At 50.9% G+C, this 11,808-nt stretch overlaps 4 protein-coding genes across 4 annotated transcripts; 1 reads left to right on the plus strand and 3 right to left on the minus strand.

Annotated features, from left to right (window-relative positions):
• Positions 1–267: 267 nt before the first annotated feature.
• On the minus strand, positions 268–2,660 carry N7474_010894 (putative AP-2 adaptor complex subunit beta; the record flags this gene model as incomplete). The annotated part of the gene is made up of 4 exons (XM_057202304.1): positions 268–1,822; positions 1,872–2,236; positions 2,291–2,366; positions 2,413–2,660. The coding sequence occupies 4 exons, from the start codon at positions 2,658–2,660 to the stop codon at positions 268–270; spliced, it is 2,244 nt and encodes a 747-aa protein (XP_057047588.1).
• A 687-nt stretch (positions 2,661–3,347) lies between these two features.
• On the plus strand, positions 3,348–3,944 carry N7474_010895 (ER membrane protein complex subunit 4; the record flags this gene model as incomplete). Its single annotated transcript, XM_057202305.1, has 1 exon — positions 3,348–3,944. The coding sequence occupies one exon, from the start codon at positions 3,348–3,350 to the stop codon at positions 3,942–3,944; it is 597 nt and encodes a 198-aa protein (XP_057047589.1).
• A 561-nt stretch (positions 3,945–4,505) lies between these two features.
• Positions 4,506–8,928, minus strand: N7474_010896 (ankyrin repeat domain-containing protein; the record flags this gene model as incomplete). Its single annotated transcript, XM_057202306.1, has 4 exons — positions 4,506–5,545; positions 5,611–7,911; positions 7,971–8,758; positions 8,855–8,928. The coding sequence occupies 4 exons, from the start codon at positions 8,926–8,928 to the stop codon at positions 4,506–4,508; spliced, it is 4,203 nt and encodes a 1,400-aa protein (XP_057047590.1).
• Positions 8,929–9,374: 446 nt separating this feature from the next.
• N7474_010897 (ATP-binding protein) lies at positions 9,375–11,002 on the minus strand (the record flags this gene model as incomplete). Its single annotated transcript, XM_057202307.1, has 2 exons — positions 9,375–9,399; positions 9,477–11,002. 2 exons carry the CDS (start codon positions 11,000–11,002, stop codon positions 9,375–9,377), a joined length of 1,551 nt encoding a protein of 516 aa, XP_057047591.1.
• Positions 11,003–11,808: the final 806 nt, after the last annotated feature.

Here is an 11,808-nt window from a genome sequence, read left to right on the forward strand (position 1 = left end):
GGATGTAGGCGGGCGATCTGACACACCGTCATCCATGAGATTCTATGTAATTTTATGGGACATTACGGTATTACCATCACACTTCTGCCAAAGTTATTAAGCTTTATTTTCTGGGATTCAAATCGTAACAGTGAGTAGCATCAATTCTAGGGGAGAAGGAGGGAGGATATTTGACTTTCGGATAATTTGACCGTGAACGATACTAAAGGACCATTTCCAATTGCTCTATCTACAATTACAACAAAAGACGAAACCCAAAGGGACCAACTATAGCAGCAACAACTCGCCCGTCGCAGCCCCACCAGCCAAATGAGGTTGATACACCTGCTGCTGATTCTGCGTGACAACGTACTGCGTTTGCGGTGCGCCTCCATTGCCAAGGCCATCATCACGTCCGCCAAGATCCAGCGACGCCATCTGCTGGGAGCCGACACCGCTGAAGTACGAATCCGCGGCGTTGACAGCGTCGTTCATGGATGTCTGGCCCGTTGCCGCGTTGGGGCCGGTGCCGGGCGCCGTGACGGGGAAGTTAGGTGGAGGGGCGGGGTTGATGGGGCTGATGGGGTTGCCTGTCGTGGTGATGGTGGCCAAGCCACTGTTGCTAGTGTTTCCGGCGGCGGAAGTGGCTGAGGGCGGGTTGTAACCTAGCATGCTGGCGGTGCCGTCCTCGACGGGTGGGCGCTGCAGGGCCGGACTGGGTTGGAGGCGACGAGGACGAGCAGCGCGGAAGACTTGGTGGATGGGTTTGAGGTAGACTGTGGCCAGGGTGCCGACGTTTAGACACAGCTCTTCGAGGGTGCGCGGGTCCAGCTTTTCGCTCTCTGCGGTGATCGGGGGTTTTTGGCCCATCACTACTTCCTTGGCGGATGCCGGGTCGGTGGAGAGGAGACGCCAGTACATGTAGCCACGGTCGCGCAAGTCCGGGTCGTCTGTTTCTTCGGTGCACCACTTCAGCACCTCTGGGACGATCTGTTGGCCCTTGGTCGGCCGCTGAATGAAGAGCTTGACAGTGGCTGTCAGTAGTGCGAGCTGCACTTCGATAGTCTCATCGTGGAAGGTGGCCAGGTAATCCTGCAAGAGACCGTCTGAATTCTCGATCCGGTCTGCATATTGACCAATGATCCAGATGATAGCTGCCTTGGCCTCGGGCTCGTCGAGATCATCGATGTTCTGGATCACATGTCCGATAATACCTTCGTACTGGTTAGGATATTTGCGGAAGATGTTGCGAATCACCACTGTTGCCTCCTGGACAATGTAGGGGATCTTGGCGTCAACCAGCTCCAAAAGCGTGTCGATACACTGCCGCGCGGCCGACTCGATCTTGATGGCTAGTTTTCCGATGGCGCGGACTGCCTTGCGCACGAAATGCACATCGATTTCAGTTGCATATTCTCGAAGCTCCGCCAAGACCACGGAAATATTCTCTTTGGTGGTCAACATAAACATCAACTCCAATTTGGTCACCTTGACGTAGATGGGATCATTGTAGTTGCAGAAAAACACACGGATATCATTTCGCAGGACTGCAGGTCGCTTCTGCAGGATCAGAATGGCGTTTCGCAGTGCCAGATACTGGACCTCAGGAGGTTTGGAGAGCAATGTAACGAGGGGCGGGGACAGTTTGTTGCACAACGAAGTAATGTGTTTTTCATCGGCAATATAGTTCATGAGATAGAGGATGACTCGGCAAGAAGTGAGGACAACCGCAGAATTCGAGTGCGATAGCCGTGGTGCAATTCGCTCTGCCAGCAGGAGCGCTTCGGCGGTGTCTTGGGGCACGTAAGACATTAAGGCTTCGAGGATATAAGTTTGACCCCATCTGCGAATGCTGTTAGCCCTCATTCGCATATACGAAGGGATGTTCCTACTCAGAGCAGTCCGCCAGAATCGACACCAGTTTCGATGCGCTGACGTAGTCGATGGTAAGGGAGATGGATTCACTCCGGCCCCAAATGTCCACCAACGAAGCCAAAACGCTTGAAACAACTGTCGGGTTCTCGTCCTTCAACATGCGGTTGAGTCTATCGATCAAGTCGGAGTTTTCAACCATCTTCTTGTCGTGCTCATACAGTTTCGCCACGCAAAAGGCAGCTGTCTTGCGGACATAGGGATCGTTGTCCTGCATCAGGCGTTTGAGAGGTTGAAAAGTCGCTTCAACGAACTCGCGGACATGTACATAGGCGATGGTTCGTAATGCGAGTGCGCGCACCAGCGGGTTGGTGTCCTCCATATCCTATTGAGCCGAAGTCAGACATAGTTCGTTTGTTGATGGGTATGCGGGCCATACATCGACCAGAATCGGTAGCGCCTTGAGCGCGACATCGGGCTTCATCCTTGAATAGTTGACCAGGAACAGAAAGCACCTAGAGTTGTCAGCACGTTACTAACCGCTGTCGCTGTCAGGCATACATCTTCTTGATCTCCAAGCTGGGTAGGTTCATGCAGTCGATCACGTCCGGAAATAGGGCCACCATATCGTTATTGCTCATGGTCATGTTTGCGACGATCTTCTTCAGCGCGATCTTTTTGGCGGAGTAGTTCTTGTCCTTCCTGCCGCCGCTATTGAGCTCCTGTCGCAGCTCGGCAACTTTGCCCTGTCGGGTACGAGGAAAGAGTGAGCTATAGGGCGGAGCATAGGGGACGATGCCGATGAACATGGGGTATCAGAGTTTGGGGCAGTAGTAGAGAACAAACGCGCGAGGCCTTGGAGAACAGACATAGTAGAGAGGAGTAAGATGCGGGGAAGGAGGAAGGGAGAGAAAAGTCACGACGGGCAGCAGGCCGATCAAAAAGGCAAAAGCACGTTCACATACCCTGGCGAACAACTTCGCATCACCCCCGGAAGTACTCATGATTGCGTGGGCGAATCAACGGAGGAGGGGTCTGGCGCGGAACGCTTGAGAGCGACGGATTGGAGACTAGTCTGGCCGTGCGATCAAATCACATGCGTAGCGAGCGGGAAAGAGTCGAGTCAAGTGCCAGATCGCCAGCACTGGATTAAGGTATCGACAGAGCGCTAGGAAAGGTTGTGCTGGGGTCGAGGAGAGCTGGCAAGAAAAAGGGCCCGCGGTGGGTTCTTCAGCACACTGGGCTCGGAAAGCGTTCAGACAGATCGAAAATGGCCGGGGGGATGGACGGAAATGCTGCTGGCAGTCATAGCAAGGGGAATTGAACCCGACAGGAAAAAGAAATGAATTGGATCGGGAGAAGGAAAAGAAAGGAGGAAGGAGAGATGACGAAGGAAGGAAGAAGGCGGAGTGAGTGCCCGGGCGGGATTGCGGAGGAACTGATTTGACACTCTCTCCTTGTCATCCATCTTCTTCACTGCAACACACCACGCCATCATGTCGCAGCCTCTTCCTCCCCCTCCACCACCGCAATGGGTCGTTGCACTCAACTCGCCCATGCCCAAACCCACCAAGGCGGCCTCCAGCATCCCCGACCCGCCCGGGTTTTCGAGCAGCAAAGCCGCAGGCAAGCAGGTGAGAAGCCATCCCACGCCACCCCCAGAAAATCTGTACTTACTCGATCCCTTCTCTCGTCAGCGCGAAAAACAACAAAAGGATCAGCAGCCCACCACCTCGAAACCCGAAGAAACCGACGCGCTCAAGATCAAGAAAGCGTGGGAAATCGCCATCGCCCCGTCCAAGCAGATCCCCATGAACGCGATCATGATGTACATGTCCGGCAATAGCCTGCAGATCTTCAGTATCATGATGGTGTTCATGCTCTTCAAGGGTCCCATCCAGGGGTTGTTCAATACCAATGCCGCTTTCGCCAAATTTGACACCGAGTCGACGCGCGCGAAGCTGGTCGGTGTCAAGGCGGTTTATGTGCTGATGCAGTTGGGACTGTTGGCTCTGGGGATTTGGAAGGTGAATGCCATGGGTCTTTTGCCGTATGCTTTTATCCTTGGTCTTCTTTTGATGGAACCGAACTGACTTGTTGGGCAGGACTACGAGGTCGGATTGGTTGGCCTGGGAGTCAGAACGGCAGCCTTTGGAGCGGGCGTATTTTGCTTTCAGGTGATGCACGAAGGAGACATACAAGGCAAAATAGATTGTTCCAGAATAATTCGAAGCTGTTTTCACGCTGATGCGCCGTATTCCTATTCGACCATGTGCGGTGGGAGGCGTCAATCCTCATCCCACTTACTACTTGTAGTGTCAAAAGAGGAAAAGTGTATGGAGCTAAATGGAAATACCCAGCCGTCACCGCACGGCTCACATCTAGATGCTCCATTGTCCTTCAGTTCCAACGACCCGGGCGACAGTAACTCGATGAGCCTCCGCCTCGATTGCCTCCAAGGGCCGCTTCGTCTGCTTAGCAACATGGTCATGAATAGGAATTATGCTGCGAATATTGGCCGAAGTACACCTCGAGATAATGAGAAGCACAGTGGTGAGCAGGCGACGCCTTTGAAGAGTATTGATGGAAATCACCACGTAATGATTCAGGCACGAGAGGAAGGCGTCAATTGGAAGACAATTCGATGGAAACTTTCACCACAAGGGTATCCCCGCAATGGTCCGACGCTCATTCATCAAGTCATCAATACTGAAAGACAAGTGGTTGCCATTGTCTACTGCCCCATGTTGAACGAGAAATTTGACCACTTCATGATGATCCTTTTGAGAGGCCACCCGCAACGGAGGTATGACCCCAGCATTTACATCCGCGCCATGCTTCACGAGAAGCTCAACCATCTTCAATATGTCACCACAGTCACAGAGAAGGACCAAAAGTAGTGGCGGGGCATGTAGATTCCGAGGCCCTTCATTCTTGGTAGGTTCGTCTCCTGTTTTAAGTCCGTGAACGTTGGCGCCATGCTCAAGGAGAAGCTCAACAAGAGAAATATCATGTCCGGAAACAGTGGTCCTCATCTTTTTGACCGCGACTTCTAGTGCAGTGTTTGACAGACCTGGGCAGTCGATGGATGCACCTGCTTTCAGCAACATCCCCGCTTGCTCTGTGCCATCCAGTATGTAACATGCTTTCTGCAGCAGGTTGAATTGGCATTTCTTAGTCTTCCGATCAGGCAAGTCCTCGGATTCGCATTCAAAGATGGTGTTGAGATCGAAATTCCATCGCCGTATCACGTATTGCAGCTTGTCGTGATTTGTCCAATGGCTGATCCTTTCCATGACAGACCAGTCTGAAAAAGAAACCTGCAATCCTTGCCGACTCACAAGATACTCAAACAAGGGGAACCGGCCGTGTTGAAGAGCTTCTCCCTGTTGTTCTGGCGCGTCATCGTGTGTTGAAATCAAGTCGAATCCGAACTCCTCAAACAACTGCATCATCTCAAGGCGGCTATGCGTAGGAAAGCGATCAGGACATATCCCACGAAGAAGAAGCCTTTTGGCAAAGTTGAGATTCCCAGCTTTGGCTGCTGCATGGAGCAGAATCTTGCAATCGGCATCGCCCGCCCCGACCTCTACGAGGTATTCGCATGTTTCCAATATGGCGCGACCATCTTCCCAATCCCCCACGTATTCAAGAGCATATTGGATAGCTGTCTGTGTCTTTGACTTCCCGTCACCTGCTTGTTGATGGATATTTGCCCCGCGAGTAACAAGGTACACCGCCACATGCTTTTGACCGAACCGTGTTGCAGTGTGGAGGGGGGTCCAACCATATTCCAAGGTGGCCGGGTCTGGTCCAACGCTGAAACGGAGACTCCTTTCTCGACCAGCTTCTCGACATACTCCAGGAAACCCCATCCGCATGCTAGGTGAAGAGACTTGACAAGGCCAGGCTCTTCTGTATTCACTTCGATACCAGAATCAAGAAACCAAGTGAGTATTGGGAGCCATTTAAGCGGCGACTCGTAGTCCTTAGCCTGGAAGAAGGCCCCCAAAGATACTTGAAAGAAGTCAATGTCCTTGGGATCCATAGGCTCTGGCAATACACTTGCTGGCGCCATGCTTTGCCTCTGCCCTGGAAATACTGCTTTTGCAAATGGGTCGGCGCCGCCTTTAATGAGACCATTGAACAATTCCCAATCACCATTCTGACAGGCATAATACAACGCCGCCGGTTTGAGTAAATTTGTGACACCAAGGAACCTTTCGCCAGACGCGCCAAGACCGGAGGTGCTATCAGTCAGAATGAAATTCATCATCGTCGTGTTTCGAGAATCTGCAGCAATTTTGAAAGCGACAAGATAGGACGAAAGGAGGCGATCGGACTCTCGGGCGCCACAACTGATCGCGTTTAGTAGTCGGCCTTTAGCTTGCTTGTCTCTTTCCATGTCAAAAGCCTGGGCTTGCAGAGAATACGGACAGCGAACGTGTGTGTCCCATGGATCACATAGCTTTTCAGCCGAACTGAGAAAAGCAGTCTCCAGCAAAGTAGACCAAATGAGACCCTCAATTTCGAGGTATAAGCAGTGGACCACACCATACCAATTGGCTTCCGATATACTATGTTTGATATAGTCGTGGACCATTTGGTTGTACATAGCGCGATTGTCAACATGCTTGAGGAGGACTTTCAAAGCAGGAATATTCCGAGTTTGAGCTGCTTCTTCCATGATTCTGTAGAAAGCGAAATACTCGTCTGAGTGAAACGAGTCGTCTGGTAGGTCACGTAGCTCAATGTCGCCGAGAAGTATTTCAATCATGGGGATGCTTCCTATCCTAACCGCTGTCGCCAGAGCAGACCCGATCTTGAAATCGTAGAATTCTCTCACATGATCCATCAAAATCCTGACAATTTGTGGATAGTTCTTCTCAACCGCAAGTGAAAGCGCAGTGGGCTCGAGCTGCGGATCGGCATCTGCTATTTTACCGGAGAGCGAGACCTCGACCTCGATTTTCGGCCGTTTCTGGAGGAATAGACGAATCACCCGCTCGTTTTGATGCACCACGGCGTATTTCAATGCTCGTTTGGCATATGCACCTCGATTCAGCAGAAGCTCAATTATAGGGACACGATCAAGGATGACGGCCTCTTCGATCGGCGTTAATTGCGGTGGCTCGTTCGGATGGGTTTGGCCTCTGGAGTTGATATTGAACCCCTGATCCAGGAGTTCACCCACCACCTCGAGGAAACCCATTTGAACAGCAATCAAAAGAAGATCTTTCCTGTTCTGACCCCGATCGATGTTCGATCCTAGAACCTTTCGCATCCTTTTTGGCGTTTGCTGCTCCTGGTTTCCTGTGCTATGTATTTGGGAATGCGGGCGCGATGTGGACTTCTTCTTGCACGTCAACTGCTGGTACTGCTCTTTCTTATCCTTTGCCCTCTCCAGTGATGCTTCTAGCGGCAGAATTTGCCTTGCAGACCCTGGTACAGCTATACAGATCCCGCCCTTGGGCCTCCGAAAAGATTTTGCGTCGGTCTGTTGTGGGTGATGGGCCAAGGCCAGCTGCACTATGTCTCCTTGAGCGCCATCCATGGCAGCTTCCAAAGCATGATGAGCGGCATCCGAGCCAAATAAGGTCAAAAGATACGTGGCCACCTGAAGATGACCCCGAAAGCAAGCTGCGCGGACTGCTGGGCTCACTGTGAACGTATATTTCTGGCGATCACATAATCCAGAATCAAACAGAGTCTTGACAGTTGATAGTCGCCCGTTGAATGCTGCAGCTTCTAGTGCGTCTCCACTGTCATCTGCCATGACTGCACCACGATCGATTAAAAGCTGGACTGCGTGGTCATGACCGCCCAGTGCAGCTGCGCGAAGAGGGGTGCCGTACCGGCCTTCCAAATGCACAGTCCCTCCGTGGCACAGTATCAGCTCAATCATAGCCACATGGCCTCCATATGCAGCTGCCTGGATAGCATTGCCAAAAGGACCACCGCTTTCATTGATATCCGGGATCCGCTTCAACATGGCTTTTGCAATTCTCGCTCGACCGCGGAAGAGCGCCATCTGAAGAGCATTATGGTGTTCTTCAATCACTAGAAGGAAGATTTGATTAGTTGAGGACTTGAACATCTCATGAGCTCTAAGTTCTTACCTAGACCCCGGTTTGCCGGTACTTTGTCCAGCGTGCCGATTTTTAACCGTTCCTGAAGATCACAAACGACTGCAAAGTGACCTCCATGGGCAGCCTTCTCAAGAATTTTGTTAATCTCGCACGATTGGACTACCTGCTCATATCCTAACAGAAGTAGAATTACAGCTTCGTGGCCACCTGCGAGTGCTGCATCAATCGCCGTGGTGAATTTGCCTGGTGCGCATGGACTGGCCCCTTTCTCCAGCAAAATATGTGCCACGGCCTCGAAGCCTTGAAAAGCTGCTACTTGTAATGGGTTCCCAAAATGGCCTCCAGTGACATCAAGGATGGCTCCTTGCTCAATGATAAACTGCACCAAGGTGGAATGACCATATCGCGCAGCAAGGTAGATAGGCGTTGCGCCGTCGAAGTTTTTCTGGTTGACATCGTGGTCATCCTCCTTGGACGACGAGTCCTTATCAAGTCTCATTATTCCCAGGATGCCATAAACACATGCCACAAAGATGGGAGACCCTGCGGCACTTCGACAAGAATTCAACTTTGTCCAAACGGTTTGCTCGAGGTTCCTCGATTCAACCAGCTCATTGACGTCCTCGAGCCATTGAGCAAAGCAGATACCTTGGTCCTCGGTGATGAACGTGGCCATCATCTCCTCGATTTGAGATTCACTGACTTCCTGGTCAACTCTTGCATAATGCTGAGCCCAGTAACACGTCGCATATTTTCGAAAGTTGCCTTTTTTGCCGGCCTCGGACGCCAGGGCTGGCTCTAGTATTCCGTCTCTGTAACTTTAATGATTAACCAATTTCAAGAGAGACTGTAATGGTATGAGCTCACGTATTGTCTTCATCATAATTATTCGACAAAAAAAGCTCAAGACAGACTTTGGCGGCGGTGAAGTTGCTGTTCGAGACTGAGTGTTCTGGCCGCTGTTGTAAATATTCTCGTAGAGAGGCATGGGCAAACAAAAACTGGCCCGATTCGTGATCAAGAATCACAAAGTTGCAACATAGATCCAAGACTTGATCGGCATCGAGTGTCTGTTACGATATCATACAGGTAAGCTATCCTACGGATGAATAGCCTGGCGGATACCTGGGTGCTTACCATGGAGTCGGTTCCTGTGTTAACTGTGAGGTCTTGACTGTATGAGACGGCTGCAATGATTTCTGAAGCGGCCATCGGACATTCAGCTGCAAGTAGCCAATCAAAAACATGTTTTGCAACCTGCCGGGCCCGATATTCATACTTCTCAATTCGAGAGTAGAGAGCGTCGAAAATGTCCATAAGCCTCGGGGGAGATACTGCAGAGCGGCAAGGACATCAGACTCGAGTTTGAATTTCTGGTGATCACACAGATACTTCAACTGGAGAGATGGCAGTAGAAACATTCCCCCGGCACCATTAATGAGGGTTTCCATCAAACGATCTTGTCCAGATGATGACATCTTCCCGCCAAGAAGACTTCGATCCTCAATCGCCGTGTTGACCCGTTGATGAACGAACGTTTTGATGTCGGCAGAGTTGTCTGCAGAGGATACACCTATGCATGGAATATCCCGAAGCTCTTCCGAGATGGCACCGTCATCACGGCTTGATACGAGTACTTTCACCAGATTTGGTGCATCTTCGAGCACAGCACGGAGTACTCTCAGCACATCACGCGGATTCCCATCGACTTCATCGAGACCATCGAGAACAATCGTAGCGGGACAGTCTTGGGTTAAGGAAAGAAGTAGCCGGATGCACTCTTCTTCCGTGAGTAGCGAGGGATCCAGACCGTCCGTCTCGGCGGCTTCTTTTTTCTTTGTGTACTCTGCCCAGGTTGGCAGTCGAATTCGATCCTCAGACTTCGGCAAAGAGAGCTGTTTGACTATTGTCCTCAGAATCACAACCGGAGTAAGCGTAAGCGACTTGTTACCGGTCTTGGAGCAATAGACGTATGAAATTGGAGCAGAATTCAGGTCCTTGCTAGTCGCTTCCAAAAATTGCTGAACTACTTTTGATGTCACTTTGGTTTTTCCGCATCCTGGAATCCCATGAAGCCAAAGCATGGACGATGAACTGGAGCCATGCCAGTCCTTGTACTCTGGCCTGTCAAAGATCCAATCAGCTGTCCCTGGAATCACATCAGAAATGATAAATTCATGGAGCTCTCGGCTGTTGACTCTGGAGAGCCAAAGCAATGCCTTGCGCCGTTCCTCAGCGGATATCGCATCCTCGAACTTGACAAGCGGACCACTTAGGCGTACAATGGGTCCCTCCAGGGAGTGGACAAGATTTTCCAAAGACTGGAAGAAGGCCACATTCTGCGCTTTGAGGGTATGTATGGCATCATTTGACTGACGAGAAATCTCTGTTTGCGCAATTTTTGCAACTTGATCAACTTCCACTTCACGTTGCCGGATTGCCTCTAACTCGTCGTTCCCGCTGTCCGATGATGAAATCAGGCTGCGCGCCAGACGTTCTCCAGTGGAACGTTCGTAATATTCCGCGATTCTGACGAGGTACTTCATGCATGCCGCATATAGTTGCAAGAGGGCCGCAGATAGCTTGGACTGTACAGTTGATGGGGTCTCCCCGTTTCGTGGAAGAAACACGGACTCGAAAAGGGCATATCGAGCAACGATTCTCGAAACGACCTCTAGTCCTTCGGCAACCATAGCAAATGTTTGAAGGTCATTGATTGACCACTGAAGTGTGAAACGGATCGCTGCCCACGGAACGGCAGCATGGGTTTGGTCAATCTGGATAACAACATCGCCCACTTCCTTGAACTTGTTGATCCAGTGAGCAATCTTGTGAAGAATGTCGCGGACAATGATCTTTTGGCCTCGGAAGTTTTTGATGGTCCAGCGCTTGCGCATGCATAAATCCTGCTTCTCGGCGACCAACACCAGCGTGTCATTCACTGTTTTGATTCCGTCCTCTGCATAATATTTTGCAACACAAGCTTGCTCATCTCGGCTGAGGAGATTGCAAGCCTCCGCCCAAAGATGGTTCTGTTTCTCCAAACGAGGGTCGCCAACCATTTCAAATGTATTTTGAGAATGAGAAAGCCGTACGGAGAGGTGTGGATTTGGGAGCTGAATACTATGTTGATCTGTCGGACACGGTGCGGGGCACACAATCTTCGCCTCACATTTGAGCGGGGATGTGAATGCACGCGGTAAGTGCAGCATAGGTATTACGTAGATCGTTTGGTAATTCTTTTTTCTGAATCCTGAGTTAGACCCCCCAGCTTTGGCAGCGCAAGTTAGAACCCTCCCTTCCTCAGAGCTCTGCGGCGCAGACGCGGCTAAACTGTTGTTCTGGCGCATCGTCGTGTGCTGAAATCAAGTCGAATCCGAACTCCTCAAACAACTGCATCATCTCAAGGCGGCTATGTGTAGGAAAGCGATCAGGACATATCCCACGAAGAAGAAGCCTTTTGACTAAGTCGAGATTACCGACTTGGCTGCTGCATGGAGTATAATTTTGCAATCGGCATCGCTTGCCCCGACCTCTACGAGGTATTCGCATGTTTCCAAGCTGGTGCTTGAACTTTTGCAAGCCCGCGCGTCATTGAGAGAATGTTGGAGAGCTGTCCGTGTCTTTGTCTTCCCATCACCTGCTTGTTGATGGACATTTGCCCCGGAGAAACAAGAGACATCGCGCCACTGGCTCGAAGAGACTTGACAAAGCCAGGCTCTTCTGTATTCAGCTCGATTACTGGAACGGTGCATTATACTCTGAGACGTGTCCCTAGAGATTTTGTTAGTGATACTCACCACTAGCTGAGTTTAAAGTCTCGAACAAACGTCTGAATAAGCGGTCTTATGCTAGGATTCCTCTTGTG

This window comes from Penicillium riverlandense, assembly GCF_028828495.1.
Source record: "Penicillium riverlandense strain IBT 135883 chromosome Unknown utg000011l_segment0_segment0, whole genome shotgun sequence".
Classification (NCBI taxonomy): domain Eukaryota; kingdom Fungi; phylum Ascomycota; class Eurotiomycetes; order Eurotiales; family Aspergillaceae; genus Penicillium; species Penicillium riverlandense.